Raw genomic sequence first — 13,564 nt, 5'->3', positions numbered from 1 at the left:
AGCTTTATAAGATGCTCTCATCATTATAGATGCTGAACATCTTTGACTTCAAGCGGACTCATGCAGAAGGAGGCAGTCTTTCAAAATATCCTGGTCTGAAGTCATTTAGCTTCTGTTTACTATCCAACTCTTAACTTGAGAGTGTGTGTTTTTTTTTGTTTGCTTTGCCCAGTTTATAGTCCTTGAGAAGACCACTGTCACGCTAAACACTGCAAGATTTCTATACTATCATCACTATGCTCTTTGGAAAAAAATACGCTTTTGGCTGCAATTCCTAGAATTCCCCAGTCAGCATTCCCAATGGAATAGTCATCTTGACTGGGGGATCTGTCCACATCTCCTACCCCAAAAAAATTGTCCAACTTTCTGTTGAGCTGTAGTATGCTCTGCTATAAGGCTGTTCAAAGTTGGATCCCAACAGCACATACTTGAATATACGAGTATGTCCCATTGAAACCAAGGGCATTTGCTTCCAGATGAATGTGTTTATGATGAAAGTATAACATCTTTATGGCTATATATATAGCAATGATTTAGTCACCTTCTTCCTTTCTTTGGTATACATTTTTAACCTGCAAATATAAAACACAGGCTTTTTTATGCACCATCAATTGCTCTCCATAATCACAGTGTTTGGGTTTATAAATTTTCTATAACTTCTCAAGCTAAGGCTAAAAACATAGACATAGTACTAGGAAGTAAGATCTATTAAACTCAGTGGGATTTACTTCTCGATGAACATACTGAGGAATGTACCTGCTGCCCATCAGTTACTGAGAACACATACCTATGTCCAATAGAGTTATGACCAAGAATGTTTGTATGAATGAAGAGGCTTATACTGTATAAACAATGTAACCATTAGCCTAACATTTTATTAACCTGCTTAGATAAAATAAAATAAACTTGGAGAGTATAAGCTCCATAGGCCGACATTTTTATTGACTAAATTGGTGCACTTTCAATAGCAGTTTGATGAACAATCATAGCCAATGATCTTATTAAAGCTATTTTGCATATTTATGAAGACCCTGTAGCTTAATATACTGTTATAGGGCCATGAAAGTTTATGTAGACCTCTAGAAATGTCAGACTAGTATTCCAAGGGTCCCATAAAATGGAGTATTACTTGTTTAAATCACATCCAAACTAAAATAAAAACCAGTAGTTGTTTTATTAGTTTGTCCTCATTGAAACAAAATCCAATTTCCCTGCATGGTGGTTCTAATAACCAAAGGCCAGAATGGAGCTCCGCTAAGGCTAACCAAGTAGCATACATTCAAAATTTAAATTTCATTTAGTAGAAATTATTTCTCAGCAGAGAGTCATCGACTGTGCTGCAAAGTGGTAAAACTCTAAAGAAAGAAAAACAAAATGGCTGATGAAGGCACCATAGATGGTGAATGGGTGTTTGGAGAAAAGCCAGATTCAGACTGTTTTAGATACAGCTGATTATCTGCAGTTGACCTGGGCAGGTTCTACACTGTAAAATTAATGCAGACCAACACCACTTTAATTGCCACGGCACAATGCTATGGAATCTCAGGAGCTGTAGTTTGGAATTCTTTGGCATAGAAAGCTAAAGGTCTTATGAAACTACAACTCCTATTATTCCATAGCATTGGACCATGACAGTTAAAGCAGTGTCAAACTGTATTAATTCTATAGTGAAGATGCAACCTCTCTTATTATCTGGACTTCAGTTCTCAGAATCTTTCACTCCGTAGTTATGCTGGCTGTTGAATTTGAGTGCTATTCACCCAAAAGGTAAGTTTCCCCAGAATCTCTTTTTCCTAATACATATCAACATGGTTTAATGCTAATTATTCATTTATGAGTGGTCATCGTAAATAAACAAAAAAATAATTTCTTATATCTCTTCACATTATATCATTTGCAGCAACTGTATTCAATTTTTTTCCAAAGAAACATGTCACCACAGCTTGTTGGAAAACTAATCCCCTAAAAAGAAAAGTTTGTAAGCCTAAAGGAATAAAATTCAAGTTTATTCTTTAGAGCCTCAGGCACCTTGACCAGGCACCATATATTAGAAAGGTTACCCATCAAAGTGCTAAAAACATTATCTTAATCTTAAGGGTTATGTTTTATAGCTCTCCTTGCCCAGTGTGACAGCCTTATCTCCACAAGTCACTACTGAAGGCTAAGCTTCCATAGTTATGTTTGCCTCTCAAACCCCAGCACAGATTTACAGAGAATAATAAAAATGCTAGTGATAGCTGATTTATCCACTATTTTTCAGCACCTTCATATTATGTTCAGCTCAGAAATAAAAGAATACAAGAGATGTATTTTACAAGATTCTAGACACAGGAGATTTTACTAATAATTTGTGTAGCTGGCACATCATACTGCCCTCATCTTGCCTTGAAAAGTACATTTCTAACTATTAATGGCTGCAAAGACACATCTGAAATCATGGAGATTGCTGCCTGCTTCATATATTTACTGTGTGGTATGGTGATTCTGAGACACATAGAGTAGTTTTGTTTAGAAAAACCTCTGGATTCCTCTCAGGACAGGAGTCATGGTCTGTACGCTCACAAGGATTGTTACCTAAAAGTGAACCAGACACCAAGCATTCAAGTAGCTAACCCATCCGATAACACTGGCCAACAACCATTTTGGTCCCTCAAATGTTAGACCTGTTTCTGGGTATATTTGACCTTCTGATTCCAGATATGGCACCAGTTTTACCTTATCAGCTCTAGATACATAACATATGCCATATACCAGTCCTCATCTGCTCACCCATAGAATATCATGATAACCATATCTAAGAAACTCGAGCTGATGCAGCCTATCCAATGAAATTTTCTGAATCAGTGCCCCAAATAACCCCAGGAATAGGGTCTTGGTAAAGTAATGGAAGATCCTAGGCTCAATCTTCAACATCTTCAGTAGAGTAACCTCTACTCAGGTGGTACAGTATGAATCCCATATACACAGGACCCATGATTTAACTTACTTGTGTCAAGAAAAAATGTTCTCTCCAGGCATTTTCTAGATGCTCCAGATTGACTCTATTGTATATTTCCATCAGAATACTTCTAAGTCATCCTGGAACAGTCATCCTATTCTCTCTAAACATTTTCTTGGTTCTCCAGCAGGAATCCATGTCATTCGTTTCAAGTAGGTTTTTTATTATTTAAAGTTTCACATTTTCACAGTAAGTCCAGAAATGTGTCTCCCGTGGATATGAGGATTGTACTTCACAACCAAAGGAGTATCTGAGATTACCAGATCAGTCTTATACATACTGGTATCTACTAGATCTACTTAGCTGCCATCCCATCATTGCTAGCCTGCAAAGCTCTAAGGCATCTGTCAGACTTCATCGTTGCATATTTTGGCTTCCTGCCCCAAACTTTTGCTTGGGATCAAAATGTGAATGGATCAGAGACAGGCAGTATAAAAACCAAGACAGGCAAGAAATCAAGTCCTGTCAGTAACAATTAGAAGGAAAGAAAGAAACAGCATCCACTGCTCTGAATGTATGTTTACAACAAAATAAATTGATCAGAATGAGAAGGTTTGAGGATGCATTTTTTAGCATTTGGAGGATAATGATTGGTCCTTGATATAAAGACACTCTTTCCTCTTGACAAAAAAGAGAAAGGAGATGCATCACTAAAAGCAAAGATAAAAGGTGGCACAGATTTGCATTAAAAAAATTAAAATACCTTCGGGAACTTCTTTCATCTGTTACCACTGCCAGTCATTCTAGTAGGCTGCAGTCAAGGGAGATGAGATGTGAGGCAAAGCTGGTCCATCAATCCTGAAGAATATCTCTTTGCCTCTCTTCTTCCTTCACTGTGTCATGTCTGATTAGATCAGTGATTAATAACATATGGTCCATAGACAGCATATGGCCCCAATGCCATTTTGGCAGCCTTTCGGCCCCTCTGTAGTTCCCCAGCATGCATTTTCTGGTAGAAGAAATTGGATTCCATACTGAAGGCCTCCAGGAGCAACAATATTGCATTTTTCAATGTCAAAGAACCCTCAAGGCACTACAGTATATCCATAAATCAGAAATGAAACGATTGAGCTATTTCTAGTACTGACTTCATTTATTTATGCATTCATTAGCATCTGGAGACTTGGCAGAGAATCCCAGTGGTCAGAATTTAGTCTCCAGACTTCACATAGTTGTCCATCCCTACAGGGAACTATGAGAGCTTTCTTAATCCTTGTATTCTCCCAATATGATGGGGAACCTGGGTTTTTTTCAGGTATCCAATTGCATATCTTTCAGCATTTCATAGATGGATGCCATGGTGTATGTGACAGAGCAACATAGAATGAGGTCAATGTGACAAAAGTTGTTATTGAGAAAGAGCAGACAACTTAGGAGGGGCTGCAGCACTTTGCTGTTGTCTGAGTCTACAAGGAAGGATAATGTTCCCCTCTCCTCACCTCTCTTTCCCCCGTGTTGACTTAATTAACAACAATATGCACTTTGAACTCAGTTTGCGCCAACACAAATAAGCTGAGGAAAAGGAGAAAAATGAAATGAGGAAAGAGAGACGGGAACATTTTAAAAGCATCTGAAATACTGCGAAGGTCAGAGGATTAACCAGGACTATCCATGCAGGAGAGTATGCAATTGTATGGAAATTTCTACACATAGGAGAAAGTGTTCAAACTTACATGAACAGAACCATAGAACTGGAGAAGGAGAAACAAGATTAATGCCGGCATCTCTTTAAATGTTAATTTAATGTACTGTATTTCCAAAATAGGTTTCCCACCTCACCTGCATATTCCATTTATGAAAGTAAATCCACAAATCAGTTTGAAGGGGAAATGTTTCCTTAAACACCTACTAAAATATTTTTAAAATGTCCATCTGTTTAAAACATTTTGCCTTTTATGTTATGTTTAAAAACATCAACTAATGCTATTCATAAAACTAATAATGTGTGGTGTCAGTGAAAGAGACAGAAAAGCTGGCAATTATGGGAGCACTGCAGTATGATGAACAGCCACAAGCATAATTTTCCCTAATTTTTGAAAAGTCAGATAACATATGGATGTAAATTTCTGCTCACTTGAAGCACCCTTGTTTGAGCCTAAAATGAAACAGTACAGAAATCTAGCCCAGCTTCTAACAAACCTCACAGCTAACAAACCTTGTGGCTTTCACACTGACACAAATAACATGATGTCTCTTTCAGAGGAAATCCCTGCTTCAAGGTTGTCACATCCTTGAGTTTGCTTTCATGAATTCACTGTGCTTCACCGAAGCACCTTCATTTTTCACTCAAACGGGTATTAGGAGTGCAAACCGCCTGCTTACCTGGCAGCTTAGCTCTGTGTTTGCTGCTTAAAAAGTGTTCCCCTTTGATGCACCTGAGAGAGAAGATGAAATAAAGCTCTACTCATCCAGGATGTCTTTTTGAGCTGCAGGTTAATGACAGTGACAAATAGCACATCCTACAGATGCACAGAGTGCTGTCGGATGATTATGTCAAGGAGCTTATTAAGAGGGGTGCAGCACCCAAATTCTCCATCTGTGCAGATGTTTGTTCCACTGTCATTTCAGCTAGGAGCAGAATTTGTCTCAAAGCCAACTGTATTATACCAGAACATAATGCTCCTAAAAACATGGTAAATAGAAGCACAGGTGTGAAACCATTTGGCTCCATGTCAAGAAATATCTGAGCAGATGAAAGAATATTACAAAAGTCTGAGAAGAAGAATAGAAGTTGGCTATAATCTTTTGCAGTGGTGTGGAGGGAGCAGAAAAGGTGCCTGAGACTCTGACCATGTCTACAGTTCTGAAAAAAAAATCCAGAAAAAAACATGGCTATCTGGTTCAAGGTTTCATCAACATTTCCGCCACTGCTGTCTCATTGGCAGCAAGCAACTTTCTCCCCAGAAGCTTGCTGGAAACATTGTATTTCTGGTGATTAAGCATAGCACCTGACATGACCTCACAAGAAAAGTGACATCACTACCAAGCACTTGGGAGAGAGTGAGACAGCAATGACCCATTAGCAGTTTGGTCAGATCTATTATGGATTGATGATGATAAATGGAAGCTCTTACGTGTGCTGGTGATCCAGAGACACCCGCAGAACAATAACATGCCACCCGGGTTTGCAAAACAAAAATACGGGAACTTTACTGATTCCAAAAGATAAAAAAAGTAATATTTACAATGGTCCCTTTAATCACTGTCATAAACAGTTCTTTCTCAGTCCACAAATCTGCTTCAGAGAAGAATACAGTCCTGGTTCTTCACCTTCTTTTCTCAGCAGCAATCAGGCCTCAATATAGCAAGGCTCCTCTGAGTACACTGCTCTCTTCACCAGCAGTACTCAGTCAGCACTGAAAAACTTGTCCAAACTGGTTCTGCAGCAGCAGAACAGAAACAGTGTCAAATCAATCCCCAGGTCTTTGCAGCCTCAGCCAATCAGCTTCATACACTTCATTTTCCAGTTAACACACACAGCAGAGTGCCTTTGCAAACCATGACCCACACCTCTGACACTGCAGGATCACCTCTGAGCTTCCAGAAAGTTTTGGAGTAAATCCTATGTTCAGCTATTATGGAGTAAGAGCTGGATGTAGTGTATGGGGAATCCTACCAGTATGCCATGTGGACTCCCTGTCAGAACTCAGCAGTGAAGCTATCCAGACAAACTGATACTACTGAAGTGTTGCCGAAGGCTTTCATGGCTGGAATCACAGGGTCGTTGTGTGTTTTCCAGGCTGTATGGCCATGTTCCAGAAGTATTCTCTCCTGACGTTTTGCCCACAATCTCTGAAGATGCCTGCCATAGGTGTGGGCGAAATGTCAGGAGAGAATACTTCTGGAACATGGCCATACAGCCCAGAAAATACTGAACTTGCTGTCTGCCCTATAAGAGCCAGAGATAAGCACTCCCCTTTTGGGTATTAACTCTAAATCATTAAGGAACACTTGAACAGAGCCATACATTCACAAAAGGTTACACACAAAAGCTTACAAATCCTGGGATCGCCATTTAAAGAATGAGAATCAGCCAGAAAGCTCTAGTAGTGCCTCACCAAACTGCAGGATTCAGTAGGATGTTTTCATAGCAGTTAAAGTGGAATCATGGCTTCACAGCTGTGCAGATCTCAAGATAGTGACTTGATTATCTAACAGAAAAAGAACCGGGTCTGAGAGCAAAGGGGACTCATAATAAACTTTAAAAATGTTACTTAATGCTGTAGATTAAGCACTGCCATAATTTCTAATATGTCTTATGGGGGAGGAAAAAAATATTCATCACTACAATTACAGAGGGATGGTTCTCATATCTGTATTCTTCAATAAATTTCTCATTGCTGGATATACCAATTAATGACACATTAGATTAGCCTACATATTATGCAGAAGAAAGCACTCACAATCAAGAAATCATTGTACTTTATTAGCAAACTCTCCAAAAGAACATAATTCATTTAAGTGTTTGAAAGTCATTCTGATGAGTGGATACACTCTTTCTTTAATACACTGATTACATGATACAATTTCTAGATTGAAACTGTCATTGTTTTACATTAGCACTCAATCTGAATTAATAAGTAATTTTTCTTAACACTATAGATGTGTTTTGAAGAAATGATCAAATGATATTTTAGCAATTTAATGCAAGCTACACTGGGGAAAATCCTACAATTCCAGACTCATTTGCATTATAAAATATCAGTGCCAACTCTAAAGGTCATGAGTGGAGAAGTAAAAGACTTGATCATGTCTGCCATATCCTATAACTGAATTGATATCCCGATTGATAAAACTGGTAACTTTAATTATCTAATGTCCACAGAATTAAAACACAAAATCTTTTGGAAAACTTTCTATAACCTTTTGCAAAATGCATTTCTATTTTCTTATGTGCTGATTAATGCCATGTATTTCAAGGCACTTTTCATTAATGTGTGTATATTTATTAAAAATATAAATATATAAACTATGATCTGGATCAGAAAATATGCTTTTAAAAATAAACAAGAGAAAAAGGGGATATTCCCAGATACTTCACTCAGATCCGCATGCCATATTCATAGCAAGGTGTCCAGTATTTCATCTGGATATAAAAGGAAGCCAGAAAATATGCTGTCATCTTCAGCACTAACATAAACCCCATTCCAATCTCGTGTGACTTCCAGCCAAACATGATCCCCAACATTTAATTTCAAAATGGTAAGGAAGGACGCCTGGTCTATCTCTTGGCCATAGAGGGTTTCCCGGCTTCTGATCATCTTCTTGTTCTGACATACGATGCTGATTCGGGCAGGCCGCCCTCGTATTGTCATATGATAAGAAAAGATGTAAGCCCCGGCAACGGAGCAATTAAATTTCCCCGTCAAAGGATTGTAATCTTCCTGTTCATTGTAAAGTATCTTGTCAAACTTAATGGGTGTGTTGGGGGGTGGGAATGGCTTGGATAAGCCAACGCTAAATGCTGATCGCGGGGCTCTTATGGCCTCACCCTTTGAGCCCTTGGGACCCCTTGCACCTTTCTTCCCAGGAGGCCCCCTCATGCCTTTCAAGCCAGGAACTCCTTTCATCCCAGAAGGCCCCATCATCCCAACTGGACCAGGCTCACCTTTCTCACCTCTCACACCAGGGTCTCCCTTTTCTCCCTTTTGCCCATCCTCACCAGGTCCACCTTCCACTCCTACATCTCCTTTGTTGCCCTTTTCTCCTTTGAGTCCCCTTTCCCCTCTTTCTCCTCTTTCTCCCTTTTCCCCAGGATCCCCACAGTAACCCTTTTCACCAACATCTCCCTTTTCTCCCTTTTCTCCATTTTCCCCATCCACACCTGGTAATCCCAGGTCCCCCTTGTCTCCTTTTTCTCCTTTGGTGCCATTTTCACAAGTTTCTCCCTTGGAGCCCTTTTGTCCCTTAACTCCTGGCAGACCATGATTTCCTTTGTCTCCTTTAAATCCAATTTCACCTGAAAATTTAAGCATAATAACACAAAATCAGAAAGAAAAGTAAGCATCGTCAGTAAAAATAAACATAGCTTAGTTTTTACATTTCCCCCCATTTTGTTGCCAAATGATGCACTACCACTGGGTGACCTTGTTGACTAAGCGGTTCTGGAGCTATAGTCTAAAAAATTAATAATTCCAAGCTCCGAGGGTTTGCCTACATGGCATTATAACCCAGATCCACCCTGAGTTGGCTCATGGCTATCCCCATGATGTTTCTCCACTTCTAGTAAATATCATGGGTTCAATAAGGTTAATCCAGTTTAGTTTTGCATTAATAATTTGGATTAAAGCGCTGAGCTGCTGAACTTGCAGACCGAAAGGTCCCAGGTTCAAATCCCAGGAGCGGGGTGAGCGCCCGCTATGAGCTCCAGTTCCTGCCAACCTAGCAGTTCGAAAACATGCCAATGTGAGTAGATCACTAGGTACCGCTCCAGCGGGAAGGTAACGTTGCTCCATGCAGTCATGCCAGCCACATGACCTTGGAGATGTCTATGGACAACGCCGGCTCTTCGGCTTAGAAATGGAGATAAGCACCAACCCCCAGAGTCAGACATGACTGGACTTAACGTCGGGGGAAACCTTTACCTTTACTTAATTTGAACAGCAGTCTGATCAATGTACACATAAGGCAATGTCACCATCTCCTTTTTTAAAAATTGATGAGTGCAAAGAAAAGAGGGTAGATCATGCCCATGTTACTGCCATCACTGCTCCCAGACAACTGCAATGCTCCACTGAACCTCCTGCCCATTGTCAGCACCCCATGCTGGCATCAACAGAGGTGCTCATGCAACCCATAAGAAACTGGGGATGTCAGCAACCTCCTTCTTCCTGGCCATGTGACCCTTCTGTGATAACAGCATAGGGTGCCCACCACAGCCAGTAGCTAGCATAGAGTTCTGGGACCAATTGAGAGTGGCAACAATGACAGGGATATGAGATAGCAGTCCAGTGAGGCTGATGTGTTCTCAGCCAGGTTGGACCATATGGACTCCAATCTGCTGCTACACTGGATTCATGAGAGTTTCACCATGTGCTGAACAGTACCCAAAGCGTAGGAATACCCTGCTGTAGCCTCCTGCCATTTCAGAGATCCTAGAGCTCTCTCCAGTGCTTGTTTGGGTACTTTGCCATTTTATATATGGGATGCCATTTTACTGTGTCATTGTATACAATGAGACCTGACACCCACAGATGTTTATGTCTGTGGGGATCTTGAAACTAACCTGCATCAGGGATTGGTAGTCAGAAAACTATTGTTAACAACAGGTTTAATGCTTCCTGTAACCAATCCCAGGCAAAAAAAAAACTGCACCAATAAACATTTACAAATATGTTTTCATTAATTCTTCTCAAACCTTATGTGGCATACCTTGTTCTCCTGGTTTGCCTGGATATCCTGGGGTTCCATTTGCTCCTTGCTCACCATGTTCCCCTTTATCTCCTACAACATTTTTACAGTATTGTTTGTGATGCTGATACATGTTAAAAGACATACCACATCCCAATCTCAATACAGAACTACAGTATAAAGATTTAGCCCAATGAGAAATCTTTAGGAATGTAGTAACACTCAGCACTTAACGACTATCAGGTGTTTTAAACAGAGCAGTGTAATAGTGTTAAATAGTTTCCACTGATGTAGTTTCCAGTCTCCGCATCTCTTATCCACCTCTTCTAACCAACCTGATATGTAAACTGATAGTCTTGGGGATCTTTCCACCTCTTCAATTCCCATCTCCTGCTTCTCCCAATTCTAGCAAAGGTGAAGCTAGTTTAGTTCAGATTATTTATCACTATAACCCCATATCTATACAAGCCAAGTAAAATATTCTCATCCTAAACCTGATGCAAGCACTCCAGATCACCAGGCCCACAGCAAAAAAAAAAAAAAAACCTATTTCCAGCCTTTGAGCCATCAGAAGAATCACAAGTTGCTCTTGAGCAAGAAAACCCAAACTAAGGCCTGTGGGCCAGAAGCGGCACTCCAAGGTCTAAACTTGAAGGCAAACAACAGTAATCCTAAGTAACTTGACAATCTCATCAGCCAAAAGCAGACCCATAATTCCCGCTGAAATACTGATAAGTTTATGCTTGTTAAAATTGTTCTTAATTTTAAATACTGTATTGTTCTTTCATGTTTTATCACTAGAAATAAGACATGTGCAGTGCACATAGGAACTCATTCATGTTTTTGTTTTGTTTTTTCAAATTATAGTCCCTTCTCCCAACAGTCTGATAGACCAAGAACCGGCCGTCAACTTTAAAAGTTTGAGGATCCCTGCTCTTAAGCTTCTAGGGAACTCCAGAGTGGCCCCTGGTGGTTTTGATGTGTGAATGGCTGGATTGAGCTGGCTCCAGAATGATCCACGCATCAAAAAGACCTACCACTGTTTTGCTGGCCAGGAGCAGCTCCCTGGCAGAGCCATGCTGATAACTACTTCTGGTGATCAAATAGCTAGGTGCCCCGTTGTGATCTTACCAAAAGTAATGTTGCTCTTCTGGGCAGCTGGTTCTGACCAGCAATACAGTGGCTGTGGTGGTTCACCAGTAGTCATTGTATGTACTACCAAACTGATTGACCATGTGAGCTGAAAAAATAAAATCAGGGCATTTTTTTGCCAGTATATATGGATTTTTAATTGCTTTCATGCTTGTTTTAATTGTTATTTCATGTCATAAGCATTTAACCTTTAAACTGTTTATATTTCTTTAAACCAGTGGTTCTCAACCTCTGGGTTACCAGGTGTTTTGGCCTACAACTCCCAGAAATCCCAGCCAGTTTACCAGCTGTTGGGATTTTTGGGAGTTGAAAGCCAAAACATCTGGGGACCCACATGTTGAGAACCACTGGTTTAAACTGTTTAAACTGATTTTAAGGTGGACTGCTCTAAGGATCTTGTCACATGGCCACTGGAATCACCACATGTTGTGGAAAATCTGAAGAAAGCTTAGGACAGTTGAAGGGGGAAAGAAAACAGGACAGTGGGAGGAATGGAGAGAAGCTGGGACATTTTAGAAACAGATGAAAAAGTACGACAACAGAGGAGTAATCAGGACTCTACCTGCCAAATTAGGACAGTTGGAGGACATGATGTTCATGTAAATGGTATTCAGAGGTGTACCATATTTAATCTTGAATGTAGCATATAGCTATTATGGCTAGTACTTATCTATGGCCTTATTCTCAATTGATTTTCTGATCCCCTTTTAAAGCCATCCCCACTAATGTCCGCTACCACAACTACAATTTAATCAGGTACTTTGTAGAGAGTCCATTTCTTTTCTTTTCTGATAACAGCCCCATTGAATGACTTCAGGATACATTATTATGAAGGGGGGGAACCATTCCTGTAGTCTCTTTTTCCTTACTTTGAACTGAATTCAGAGAGGTCAGGAATAAAGGGGATAGTTTTGGTCTCAATTTAGCCTTTCTACACGATCATTGACTGTGTGAAAAAGACTGTCCATCTTCCCTTTTTTGTTCCTCAAAAAAAACCCTGAGAATAATAAATCCAAACAAATTTATGACCATGTTTCACTTCATCTCCATCCTTACCTTTGTCTCCTTTTAATCCTTTTGGGCCTTGTAGTCCAGGAGCTCCTGGTAAACCTGGAAGGCCCTTTTCTCCCATATCTCCTTTAATACCTATTTTTTTAAAAAAAAATGTTTTGAATAAATATTATGTTAAATAATTGACAGATCAAAGGACTAAATAAATCCCTCTATCAAATAAACTATGGATAATGCAACCGCTACCAGTTCCCCCACTTAAATTGTTTATAAGGTGGGTGGGCTCAACACTGTCAGACAGTGTGTTCTTAATTTTAGCTTCTTACAAAGGGCATCAATTTTCAACCTTAAATACTCTTACAAGCACAATGTCTCCTTTGAAGTGCTCTCCATGTGTTCAGTGTAGCTTACTCCCAAGTTAGCACCCATAGAATTGAATGTAGACAGCTCTTATTATTTCTGGGTGGGTTCAATGACAACAGCTGCATTAATATTACATAATACAGTTTCAGCATCCCTTGCCCAGAATTCAATCTTCAAAGACCTGCCATTTAAAAAAAAAAAAAAGGCTCAAAGAAAGATAGCAAGGAGTGCCAGTTTAATCTCTCTTAAGGTCCTTCCCCATTGCCCCTATATCCCAGAATCTGATCCCAGATTATCTGTTTATCCCAGGTTATCTGGCAATGAGGACTCATATATTCCAGGATGAAGCAAATAATCTGGGATCAGATCCTGGGATAAAGGGCCTTGTGGAAGGGCCTTTAAAAGGAAGTTCCAGAGCCTTACAGCAAAATCAAGAACCTCTCTCATGTTTCCATCTATCTGACCAGGGAGAAGAAGGACATCGATGGACAGAAAAAAACTCTCTATGGAAAATCTCAAAATATAGACAGGATCATATGGAAATATTAGAGACAGCAATTACAAAATAGTATCATAATAATTCAATAATACTTGGAGTTTTTCTACACGAACCTCAAACTCCAAAGTGGGCCAGAAAAACCAGCTTAGCTCCAGGCTAAGGAAAACCAAGGAATGCCTGAAAGTTTCATC

General features: G+C 39.8%; 1 protein-coding gene across 1 annotated transcript in view; it reads right to left on the bottom strand.

Annotated features, from left to right (window-relative positions):
• Positions 1-7,449: 7,449 nt before the first annotated feature.
• The window catches only part of otol1 (otolin 1), a 39,863-nt gene continuing 33,748 nt past the window's right edge, over positions 7,450-13,564 (bottom strand). The window contains exons 5-7 of the mRNA XM_062976989.1: positions 12,557-12,646; positions 10,370-10,441; positions 7,450-8,957 (exon numbers count right to left, since the gene is read on the bottom strand). Coding sequence (XP_062833059.1) covers positions 8,059-8,957; positions 10,370-10,441; positions 12,557-12,646 — 1,061 coding nt within the window. The 3' untranslated portion in view covers positions 7,450-8,058. The remainder of the gene's footprint in view (positions 8,958-10,369; positions 10,442-12,556; positions 12,647-13,564) is intronic.

The sequence above is a fragment of the Anolis carolinensis genome, chromosome 3 (assembly GCF_035594765.1).
Source record: "Anolis carolinensis isolate JA03-04 chromosome 3, rAnoCar3.1.pri, whole genome shotgun sequence".
NCBI lineage: Eukaryota > Metazoa > Chordata > Lepidosauria > Squamata > Dactyloidae > Anolis > Anolis carolinensis.
The sequence above is the reverse complement of the archived record's forward strand: the minus strand, read 5'-3'. Positions and strand labels throughout refer to the sequence as shown.